We start from the raw sequence: 11,794 nt of genomic DNA on the forward strand, positions 1-11,794 counted from the left end.
TTCCAAAGAACTGTGGTTTTGTTTTGTTTCAAAAAAATCGTGGTTATTTTAACTAGAACTAGAGAATTCTAAGAAAATAATAGAAATTGATACTTTTGAAATTTGATACATTTCAGCATTTGGAATAATTTCCAATCAAAGGAATAAAAGCTAACAGTGTTTACCTGAGGAATCATGCACATACATAAAAATGTAATTGATTAACTTTTCCTATAAAAGCGTGGTAAGATCTGGGTTTTCTATTAATAAGTACTTAATTTTACTAAATTACTTTTCTCTAATAAAGGGGGGAAAAATTAATAAAAATATATAGGATGAAGTTTGTTCAGTTCACGTAACTTCTATTAATGTGTTCTTGAATTACTTCAGTGAAAACTACAATTCATTATCTCCATAGGAAGTTCTGCCAAATACTCTTGTAAGTCTTAATGCATAAAAGTAAACGCTGCTTTGGACGAATTTAATGATACTGACCTGTAAAAGTGTGTGCTTGCATCAGCACGCCCAGCTACAGCGAGCAAATCTATCGCTGTGTACACTTAGTCTCGATTGATTTCGTAAAAAGTGACTTAGGGAGTAGATAACAGTGGTAGCACAGCGTTGGGGTTGGGCGGTGTGTGCCCAGCGCTCACACAGCTCCCACCCTCCCGTCCGGCCTGGACTTTGGAAGGGTCACACCTCTGTGTGTCTGAGCGAGGCGCTGGGCCGCTGCCCGGGATGGAGGCCAGTGCCCAATGCACGGCTGGCTTTCCATCAGGGATTGGCAGGGGGCCAGGGTTAGGAGTGGACTCTCAAAACTCTGGGAAGCGCGGGGTTGGAGCTGTGGGTGCCGTCGGTGCCCGGAGCGGAGCGCCCGGCTCAGCCCCTCGGGGGGCTCCCGGCCCTGCCCTGCCCTGCCCGTCCCGTCCCGGCCGGAGCGCGGCCTTTGCCCGCGGCCGGGCAGTCCTGGGGCCCCGAGCTCCGCCCCGCCGCTCCCCGCACCCGGCGCCGATCGCACCCGGCCCGGCGGCGCGGTCCTGCCCTGCCCTGCCCTGCCCTGCCCTGCCCTGCCCGGCTCAACGAGGAGCGGTGAGTGGGGCCGGGAGCGGGCCCGGGGCTCCGTCCCGCCGTGAGGGGAGCGCGGTGCCGGCCCGGGCGGCAGGAGGCGGCGGGAGGGCCGGGCCGGCGGGGCAGCCCGCGGGCCTGAGCGGCCTCTCCGGGTCGTGCCCCAGCCCCGGGCGCCCGGCCCCGCTCCCCTGCCCCGCTCCCCTGCCCGGCCGGGTCTCTCGGCTCCGGCCCTCGGCCCCCTGCGGCCGTGTGAGGGGGCTGAGGGGCTGGAGGCTCCGGAGCCGCCCGCACACGTGCGTGGAGTGCTCAAACTGCTGATCCGCGGCCAGCTGTTTAACGAATAGTCGCAATGGTCTGTACTTCTTGCCGGTAGGACTTGTCTATTTATTCCAACTTCCTTCCACAAGCTGGATCGGTGAGGTAGGCAGTGTGAGGAGTTTAGCACACGGTACGTGTCCGGAGAGGAAAAAACTGCAGTTATTTGTCCTGAGTGCCTCTGCATGAACTCCGGCTGTGTTTGTTCTAGGCGCTAGTTGAGACATGATGTACTCAGCTCTCTGCTCAGGCTTAACTGTGATTTCTTTAAAGTCCATTTTCTTCAGTGTTAAACAGACTTATTCTAAAAACATGCAAACAAATAGCCCTAAAGTGAAAGGGAGAATAGGTTTATGAATGTAGGTCCACATTTTTAAATATCATCTGCCTGCACAGATGACAAACAGCCTTATAAAGTGAAACTAACTTATGGTGAAGTTCTGTGTTTCGTTCTGACTGGGGGGAGGGAATGAGAAGAAAATGTTTGCATCTTGGAAATACGTAAAATAAAATTATTAACATTTGTTTTACAGTGGATACCTCTGAGAATTTTCCCTCTCTGTCCCAAATTGTAACTGTAAGGATTAATAATGGGCCATTCATTATAAAGAATTCAGGGTACACAGACAGGAGGGATGTCAAGATAGCACAGAAAGCTGCAGAATGAGTTGCTCAACTACATCTAGTGTAGTGGAGAATTTTTGAAGCTGACATTGGAAGATTTTCTTGAAAATATTTGAGGTTTCTGGTGTAATTTTGAAACATCTGTCTGTAAGAAACATAAATGAGTAAATAAATGAAAAAACTGTAATTCTTGCTTGATGACTTGAGGAATTTAGTATTACAATTTTTGCCTTGAAAACCAACCCAGGCATTTAAATAACTATCAATTCTGCCTCCCGTAATTGTTACTGATGCCTTCCCTTATCTCCTAGCTTCCCACTTAAGGCAAGATGTCAGCAGTTGGAGCAGTGTCCTCCTGCTCCAGTCTCCGCTCCTGTCTGTGGCTGCTGAAACCAGGAATGCAGAAGATGAGCTCCTTTGGCTTGCACACAGCAGCCAGGTGTGCTGCCAGGGATTATTATGAAGTCCTCGTGTTGGGTGGAGGTGCTGGTGGAATCGCCATGAGTGCTCGGATGAAGAGGAAAGTGGGGGCAAGAAATGTGGCTGTAGTTGAGCCAAGCAAGGTGAGTCTCCTTCTGCTGTAAAGCACTGTGAGGAAAAAACATTTTACATATGACCAGATGGGTCTGATTCTCACCCCTCTCCAGCAACACATTTTTAACTGTGGCAAGTAAGCCAACTAACCACCTTTCAAAAGGTTTTGTATGACACTTTCTTCTCCATGAGATTTATGCATTCCTGCAGCTTTGTCATGGAAAAAAATCTTGGTTATTTATACAGCTTCTTTTGTTAAGAATAATACAATGTTAATAGTACATTGCTCCCATTGGGAGTGATGTGCCTTTGAGTCCCTTTAAACAGTTTTGAAATTGAAGTCCATTTGAACTTTTATTCCAGACTCATTACTATCAGCCTCTGTGGACCCTGGTTGGGGGTGGTGTAAAGCAGCTGGCGGCTTCTGCACGTCCAATGGAAAGTGTAATACCTGCAGGTGTGGAGTGGATCAAATCCCGAGTTATAGCCCTGGATCCAGATAAGAACTGTGTCTGGCTAGAGAACGATGTCAAGGTAATAATGTAAAAAGAGAAAAGGAAAAAAAGGTTTTTATTTTTTGTCATGAGTTGTCTGTCTACTTTCTGCAGGTCCCCTTAGAACTGGCTATTGAGCAAGGCCTCCAGCATCTAGGAGGCTGGGAAATTCTAATTAATCTTATGTACTTGATCCTAAAATGTTTTTCTAATAAAAATTGTGCTAGATAACTAGGTTAGAATGTTAGAATAACATCAACTTAAAATACTATTGTCATGGGCCTTTGCCCTGTTTATGGTGAACTGAACAGAAAAGAGAATATTTTGCTACAGATAGCCGGGTCTGTGTACAGGCTCTGTGTGTAACTCATAATGCAGTTAGCATTTTAACTAGAATTCTTAGAGCTTAACTTGTTATTAATGCTCCCTATTTTCTCCTTCCTTGTGACTGTTGCTGTGAGGCAACTGAAATTTATTTTGAGGTAATGTTTTGGTTTCTTTGTCTAAAATACTTTTTGTTCTTTACACAACAGGTATCTTACAAGTATTTGATAATCGCCCTTGGAATTAGTCTGCATTATGAAAAGGTATTTGTTTTACAGTAATCATATTTTTACTCATTTTAATAGCATCACTACTCAGGAGTAATAGGGAAATAATTACTGGATGCAGATTAGTTAAAACAAAATGACCTTAGGCAGATACAGGTATCTGCATCTGACTACAGAAAAATTCATTCACCTTATTTTTTTTTTTTTTTTTTCATGATTTTTACTTGTGGTGATGTGGCAGTGACTTTATATATTCTCATTCTGAATTTCAGTCTACAAAAACTTGGGTCTGGGTCTGCACTGAAGACCTATGCTTAGGTGTTGCACACCAAAGTAATTTCACTAAATGTTACATCTACCAAATCATATACTAAATTCTAAAGAAAATACCTGTTTTATTGCTAGGTCTATTTTTAAAAATACCAACTAGAAAGTAAATATGGATTGTCATTTTGACAAAAACTTCTTATATAGTAATTTCTCAGTTTTTTTCTCAGTAATTTCTCATTAAATGTCTGTATTTAATACTTGACAATGATGACAAAACTTTTGCAATCTGTATGTGAAACCTTAATTTCTCTTTTCCTAGATCAAAGGCTTGCCTGAAGGTTTTAATCACCCTAAAATAGGTTCCAATTATTCAGCCCAGACAGTAGAGAAAACATGGAGAGCTTTACAGGATTTTAAAGAAGGAAATGCTATCTTCACTTTTCCAAATACTCCAGTGAAGTGTGCAGGGGCTCCTCAGAAGATCATGTATTTATCAGATGCATACTTGAGAAAAGTAAGTCTTTTACCCTCTCTGCCAGTGCTTGTTCTAAGGGTTGGAAGAAAGGCTTGTTCTAAGGGTTTCATATTATCTTTAAAACACTTATTACCTTTAAACCACATGAGAATGCTGTGACTCAGGATTATGTGACTGAGTTGCTTTTTCTATTTTTAATGTATAAGGAATGCAGGTAAATGGATTGTACATAAATATTTAGCATATATTTAATCCCAGAGAAACTCAGAGAATTCAGAAATTCAGTTCAGAATTTCGTACTGAAAGGACTGCTTGCCCTGCTTCTGGTGAGCTGCAGATACAACTGTTCTCAGCCTAATTTATAACTTCACACGGTGCAGCAAAATAATGCTGGCTGGAATTAAGTCATTCTTGTTACTGTTACTTTAAGTACTTAATACCTGTTGCCATTTGTTTACTAGTCTGAAAAGTGGCTATGCTTACTCCTTGGGCACATTGACTCAGCATCAGGAGGAGTCTTAGCCAGGCTGTTAAAGCAAGCTTAGTGGAAGCAAAAGACAACTTCAGGTGGAAGTGTCAGCTTCATATCTGTTTAAATCTCATGAGCAGCCTACTGGGTGAGTATCTGAGCTATGCATAGAAGTGAAGGTTTCAGAAAGCTTTTTAACGCTAAACTGCTTTGAGAATTTAACCTGCATACAGCAGTGCCTTGCAGCCACCTCTTCCCACGAGTTGTGTGAAGTATCTTCAGTACCTCACCCTGAAAGGGTCTACCTTCTAACGTGCTGTGAAATATTAATTAAATATTCATTAGTAATTGCACTGCATGAATAGTTCTATCAGCTCTTTAGTAGTGCAGCACAGTTCTTTTGTCTTGTCACAGCATCTTAATAGAAAAGGCTAATTAGATCTCCTCCTGCAGACAGGAAAACGTCCCAAAGCAAACATCATGTTCAACACCTCACTTGGTGTGATTTTTGCTGTTAAGAAATATGCTGATGCACTGCTTGAAGTAGTAAAGGACAGGGATCTTGCTGTTAACTACAAGCGCAACCTCATAGAAGTTCGAGCAGACAAGCAAGAAGCTGTGTTTGAAAACCTGGACAAACCTGGAGTGACTGAAGTTCATCAGGTCAGGAGCTTTCAAACCCCTCATTTGGTTCTATTTCTTTTCCTTGTGTACTGCAAAGTAATTCTATGTTGTTATAACACAGTCTGCTTCATTGCAGACTGTGTTATAACAGACTGCTGCTCTCCCCAGTTAGAGATAGTTAGTACAATCTCTAACTTTAGCAGAATATTAAAATTTTTGAAACCAAGGTGGTTTCTCATAAATTATGCCTGGAGTCCTGTGTGCAGTGGGAATGTCTCAGATGTGTATGGAGGAAGGCAAATTGCTTCCGACTGGAGCTGCTTGATAAGGTTCATGTTAATTAAAGGATGCACTTGAAATCAGAGAGCAGATTTCATTCTATATACTTGTTTAAAAATCCAAAACAGACACAAACCCAAGAAACCCTCTCTGTGCCTATTGCCTCATACTAACAGATGAAGTTTGCTCTGATGAACTAACCATTGCATTGAGTGCATTTTCTTTCTGTTTAGTATGAAATGCTTCATGTCACCCCCCCAATGGGGCCACCTGCTGTACTCATCAACAGTCCTGTCTCAGATGAAAACGGCTGGGTGGATGTAGATAAGGAGACTCTGCAACATAAAAAGTATCCTAATGTCTTTGCTATTGGAGACTGCACCAACCTTCCAACATCAAAAACTGCTGCAGCCGTAGGTAAAGTTGCATATGTATCTTTGTGTGTATAAATGACAAGAGTGGAGTCACAGTAAGCTTTTTGTTTAGTTTGCTGTTCCTGGAATTGTCACTTCAATTTTGAGCTTTCAAAAGGGCCAGAGTCTCCTGGGCTGACTAGATAACTACAGACCATGTTGATGCCACTAACCCAACAGTTCTCTTGTCCCAGAGGCCTCACAGATAAACTAATTCTATTTTTTCGTGTTTTGTCATTATGTGACAGAATGTCATATAATGAATGAAGTATTCTTGTATTACATCACCATTCAGTAATGAACCTTTCTGCTTTATCTTAGGTCCTCATGTATGTGTCACCTGATAAGTCACTATCAAAAAATCACACGTTCTGGCCTTGTAACCCCAGGTTCCACAATTAAAACACTTGAAGTGTATGGTCTCACAACTGATAAAAGGCAAATTAAAAAGTAGAAAAAACCCCAGGGTATACAGTATGCTATTGATGTAATGAAAGAGTGGGGTATTTAACTACTTCAGTAAATGGGTCTACAGTTACAGCACTCAGAATGAAACAGAACTTCAGTGTGCCAGAACCTCAGTGTTTGGTAAGACTGAGTAAGTATAATTTATCATAGGAGAATGGGCATAGGCTAAAAATATCAGCCCAAGTTTTATTAAGCTTTAGCATGTTCAAAACAGTGAGGCCCAAGCATTAGTCCTTTCTCCTTTTTTTTAATCTAGGTCAGGAAATTTACATGTAAGTTCAATTGCAGCTGAATTGTCCAACAAAATTCATGGCTACTAGCGTTTGCTTTAGGAATGACAAGAATTGCTGGCTGAAAGTCCTAATACATTTCCTTTTTTCTTATTTAGCTGCACAGTCTGGAGTCCTTGATAAAACTATTTCCCTGGTAATGAAGAACGAGTTGCCAGTTAAAAAGGTACTTACAGTTTTCATCTTAGGGAGAAATTCTCTTGAATGTTTTTTCCCTTCTTACACAGGAAGTCTTCCAAGCAGCTGAGTGTGTGAACTGAAAGGCAGGAAAAGCTTTGCCTCTGCAGTTGTGGTGCTAAATGGTTACATGCTGCATGTCAGAGTAGTAATGGAATTGCACAGATCATGAATACTGCCATTCCCTGACTTCTGAGTTGAGAGAAGGTTAGAGGCTGATTAGTCAGGGCTTTTCATCAGTGCAAGCGATTTACTTACACTGTTAAGGCAATACCTGCTCCATTAAAACTTGCTTCTCCTGTGTAGGACATGATGTTTTAAGGAGTTAAACTCAAGCTTCTGTACTACTGCTGTTAAACATAAATATGTTCAAATTTGTCCTTTAGCCTTTACTTGTATTTTACAAATGGCTTCCTTCAGGCACTAACCTGAATATCCTGCAATGCTCTGGAAATCATCACTAAAGATCCTGTTGGAGTAAACACCAGCTCTCATCCTGATCTGCTGGCCACTTGTTCCACTTAAGTTACAATAACCAACCATTAATGGCATCGTGCCCCTTTGTTCTAGGTTAGGTCTAATTTAAGCAATGCTGTTAAGCAGATCCTCATTTGAAATACAGTGACTTAGTATTGCCTTCTAACTTCACTGGTATTTACACTGTAAATGCATTAGACTTCCTAGGAAGTTATTTTGAAATGTGAATGTTAACCATGGCTTGTAAAACCTCAGCCCTTAAGCTTTGGTCAGAATAATGAGAAGTGGCTGTTTTTCATTGCAGTATGATGGATACACTTCCTGCCCACTGGTAACAGGCTACAACAAGGTCATTCTGGCAGAGTTTGACTACAATGCTCAGCCTTTGGAGACCTTTCCTATTGACCAGAGTAAGGAGAGAACAACCATGTACCACATGAAAGCTGATATGATGCCTCTGCTCTATTGGAATGCGCTACTAAAGTAAGTATTGGAGAAAAACAATCAGGTATAAACACCTGTTCTAGTTTAGTTCCTTGCTAGAATAGAAGCAAAGTACATCCTCAGCTTCATGAGAACAACCCCCTAATGCTTAGCTCTTCACAGTATAGTATCTTATAAGAAAAAAAAAAAAATTTTCCCCAAGCCCTACTTTGATAGAATGTGAAAGAACTTTCTCTGTTTCCAGGGGATACTGGGGAGGACCAGCTCCTGTCAGGAAGCTTTTGCATCTGGGCTTGAAGTAACTGCTGCATTGGTTAAAATTTTCCAAAGAAGTGGACTGGTCTCACACTGGATCAATACATATATTCCCTTGCGGAATATGTGGCAGGCTTAATTTTTTTTTTTTAATCAAGCTTTGGTCACTAATTCACTTTTCTTCCTACTATGGATTAAAGCCTTCATAATGATCTTTCTCTGCTTTTTATGTAAACTGAGGCCTTAAACTACTTGTGTATTTACACAGGAAGCTGATCTTGCCTTACCCTATGGATTACTACAGGAATTGCTAGAACATCAATATTTTTAGAGCTATTTTGTATGTAAAATTTTCTTCTTAACCCTAAACTGAATTGTCTGCATCCAAGATCAATTGCATGCACTGGACTTAACAGTGATTCAATGCTAGTAAAATGGCCTGAAAAATCTCTAGTATCTTATTTTTCAAGAGCATCAATCCAAATTTCTATGCATACCTGCTGCCTAATTATTATAGGAAGGCATGCAAAATTTTGAAAGCAAAGAAGTCAAAGCAGTGTCTGTGTCTATGGATACACACACACTCTCCTAGGACAGTTGAGCCACTTCACATAATTTCCACTATAATGTTTTAACCTGTGACACTAAGGACATCATGAAAAAAGGAACCTGAGAACACATACTGGACTGAAGCAGTTTAGGATCACAGACAAGGGGGAAGTGCTTTTTAATTATGACCATATAGAATTCAGTTTAAGGGAAAGGTTGAACAAAGTTGAATTTGGGAGTTGAGTCTTCACAGAAGCTGGAACTTTAGAGGCAGTCAGGTAGACAGCATGGAACAAACAGGAATTATCTTCACTCACAAGAATCAGCAGCAGCAGCTTATTTCTAAACAGAAAGATAGAAGTGAACATATTTCAAGTTACAGCTTCATGCTTTTCCAACACAGGTTTTAAAAGGTTTGCCATTGAATTGCAATTATAAGCATGAGCATATACCTGGGTGTTAAGTAATTCTTCAATCTTATTCTGGATCTGCCCATACACATCATTAAACAGCTCCTCCTTTGATTTTGTCCCATTCAAATGCACTTGAAGAAAGTAAAATAAGAAAGCTATAATACAATGTCTCTGTAAGCTTGCCAGATCCTAATTTAAAAAGCATGCAGCTAGATGGTATCAGAGAAATACAACCCCCCCACCTGCTTCATTCACCTTTCATGCATCTAACCAGTATGTATGGCACAGGTTTGAAAAGCAATGTCATCAAGTGTTTTGTCGTTAAAGACTCACCCACATCAACTCCAAGTTCTTCCATTATCTTCCTGTGCTTTACATACATAGGCCAAACGTGGCCATCAAACAATCCAGGTGGATCCGGTACAGTGTAATTCCTGGAACTGTAAATGAAGGCATTGTTACTCAAAAGCAGTATAATAACACTTCAGGGAAATGACAGATGCTCCATTGCATTTCTCTATACATTAGCCTAAGCCCATTGACTCCAGTTTGGTCTCTGAGCTTATCAAAACTTAGTAGTTAGCAAGGGCTGCAAGCATCAAGTTATGCAAATAAATTGAAATTTGATGTGCAAGCCCAAAATGCTTAAAATGCACAAAGAGTTTCCAAGACAGACCTATCAAAATATTGATGAATAAACTCTTAAAAGCTTTAGCAGAACTTTATGTAAAATGGTTGTCTGCTTATTCCTCTTGAAATGCAATTCAAGTTTTCACTTGTAGTAAGAATAACGTATGTGTGCAACAATACAGCCCAATGTAAAACCTCAGATAGTCTGAGACCTGGGAACTGTGTAATTGGAAAACCAGGTGTGTGCAGAAACTGAGCATTACATACACAATAGCTTGGTGGGAAGTTTCAGGTCAGTTTGGTGAAGGAAGCTACAGTCTTCTAACTCAGCAGCTACATTTGCCTTTATCCCTTCTCATCTAAAAGCTTCAGAGAAACAAAGTCTAGAATGGAGTAAGATGTTATTGGGCTAGCAAAGATCTCAGACAAACTTACCTTCTTCTCCTTTTACACTCTTCATACGGAATGGAAAGAAAGTACCGATGGTGGAACACATCAATCAGTGGCCTGAAAGAGACACCTGTTTGGTTACACCTTGACTGATTAGTAGCAAAACCCTGGAAAGTAAAACTATATCCATTTCCTGTACTTGGAGGACTTTAGACTTGGGACACCTAAACTTGGCAGTAGTTAATGCTTCCTGCTAATTCTTGGTTTAGAATATGTCTTTTTATTCCCTTGGAGGTTTATCCATTACATAAAATAATGTAAAAATCAAAATGTAGGAAGGCACAATTGATTACCTGTAGGTGTAAAGTAGGAAGCCTTCAACAATAAGAATGTGGACTGTTTCATCTCCTCCGTCCTTATCGTCCAAGATCTGGGCATCCAGTGTGTTGTTGATCCCATGAGAACGTTCAAACTTGACTGGGTTTTTTATCCAAGCATTTATGGTACTCATCATAGCTTCCATATCTAATGCACTAATCACTGAGACAAAACAGACAACTTCATTAAATATCATCAATTGATACAATCAGTACAAAACAGTGCACACAAAGAATCAAAATACTCTTTAAAGTTTTTGAGTTATGCTTTGATAACACTAACAAAGGCTTACCATCATACTGTTTAAACCCATCTTCAACTTCTATTTCATCTTGGGGCTGAAACAGTAACAAGAAAAAGAAAAACCTGCTTGGTCAGGACAGCTACCGAGAAGCTCAACACCCATTTCAAAGCAAGATCCAAACCCTGAAGCTACAAAAAGGGGAATCTTAACCCTCCACCAGGTTCCTTTGCATGCAGATAAAACCGCCCGCTCCTCTATCTTCCCAGGGACATGAGCACAGCGCCCAGCGCTGCTCGGAAAGTGGAGGGGACCCGGAGTAGCGCAGGGTTATCCGGCCTTATCCGCAGGGCCCGGAGCCGCGGGCAGGGCCGGGCAGGGCGGCGCAGGGCGGGCAGCGCGCCAGCAGCGCGGGCGGAAGCCCGAGGGGGTCACCCCGCGCCCTCCCGCGGCCTGCAGGGCCCGGCGGGCCCGCTCACCTTGAAGAAGTCATCCTGGTGCACCACGCTGCAGTTGGGCAGGGCCCGCATCAGCCGGCGGGTCAGGGTGGTCTTGCCGCCGTTGGTGACCCTGCGGGAGAGCGCGGCCGTCGGGAAGCGCCACGTGGGGGCCGCACCGCCCCCCCACCCCCACTGCGGCACCGGGAGGGGCCGGGAGGAGAGACCCGCGCCCGCCCCGCCGCCCGAGCCGCCCGCCCCGCCCGGCCCCGGCTCTCACCCGCCGATGCCGATGATGATGTTCATGGCGCGTCCGGCGGCCGCCCGGCCCGACTCCTACTGCCTGTTTCTGAGGGGCGGGGGGGGACCCGGTGTCTCCGGTACGGGCCGTCTAGGTGCCTGAGCCGGGACCCGGGCAGGGGGAAGGAGGGGGCCGGAGAAAGAGGAGAAGGTGGAGAGGGGAGAGGCCAAACGTCAACTGCCGGGCAGCGCCATGGTGGCTCGAGCACAGCAGGGCCGGTCCGCGCCGCGCCGCGCGCTCCGCAAAGGG

At 43.0% G+C, this 11,794-nt stretch overlaps 2 protein-coding genes across 3 annotated transcripts; one reads left to right on the forward strand and one right to left on the reverse strand.

Moving 5' to 3' along the window:
• Positions 1-973: 973 nt before the first annotated feature.
• SQOR (sulfide quinone oxidoreductase) lies at positions 974-8,655 on the forward strand. 2 transcript variants are annotated; one of them, XM_083871068.1, is made up of 10 exons: positions 974-1,068; positions 2,298-2,549; positions 2,884-3,054; positions 3,548-3,601; positions 4,155-4,349; positions 5,233-5,442; positions 5,916-6,099; positions 6,952-7,019; positions 7,812-7,990; positions 8,196-8,655. In XM_083871068.1, exons 2-10 carry the CDS (start codon positions 2,316-2,318, stop codon positions 8,251-8,253), a joined length of 1,353 nt encoding a protein of 450 aa, XP_083727194.1. In that variant the 5' UTR covers positions 974-1,068; positions 2,298-2,315; the 3' UTR covers positions 8,254-8,655. The 2 variants fall into 2 exon arrangements, with proteins under 2 accessions (XP_083727194.1, XP_083727195.1); XM_083871069.1 differs by lacking the exon at positions 974-1,068 and adding an exon at positions 1,346-1,495.
• A 247-nt stretch (positions 8,656-8,902) lies between these two features.
• Positions 8,903-11,794, reverse strand: LOC310914713 (nicotinamide riboside kinase 2-like). The gene is made up of 8 exons (XM_083871070.1): positions 11,525-11,794; positions 11,287-11,377; positions 10,859-10,904; positions 10,542-10,728; positions 10,234-10,305; positions 9,502-9,608; positions 9,208-9,299; positions 8,903-9,097 (listed from the first exon to the last, which is right to left on the reverse strand). The coding sequence occupies exons 1-8, from the start codon at positions 11,548-11,550 to the stop codon at positions 9,092-9,094; spliced, it is 627 nt and encodes a 208-aa protein (XP_083727196.1). The 5' UTR covers positions 11,551-11,794; the 3' UTR covers positions 8,903-9,091.

This window comes from Zosterops lateralis (genome assembly GCF_965231275.1).
Source record: "Zosterops lateralis genome assembly, chromosome: 13".
Classification (NCBI taxonomy): Eukaryota; Metazoa; Chordata; class Aves; order Passeriformes; family Zosteropidae; genus Zosterops; species Zosterops lateralis.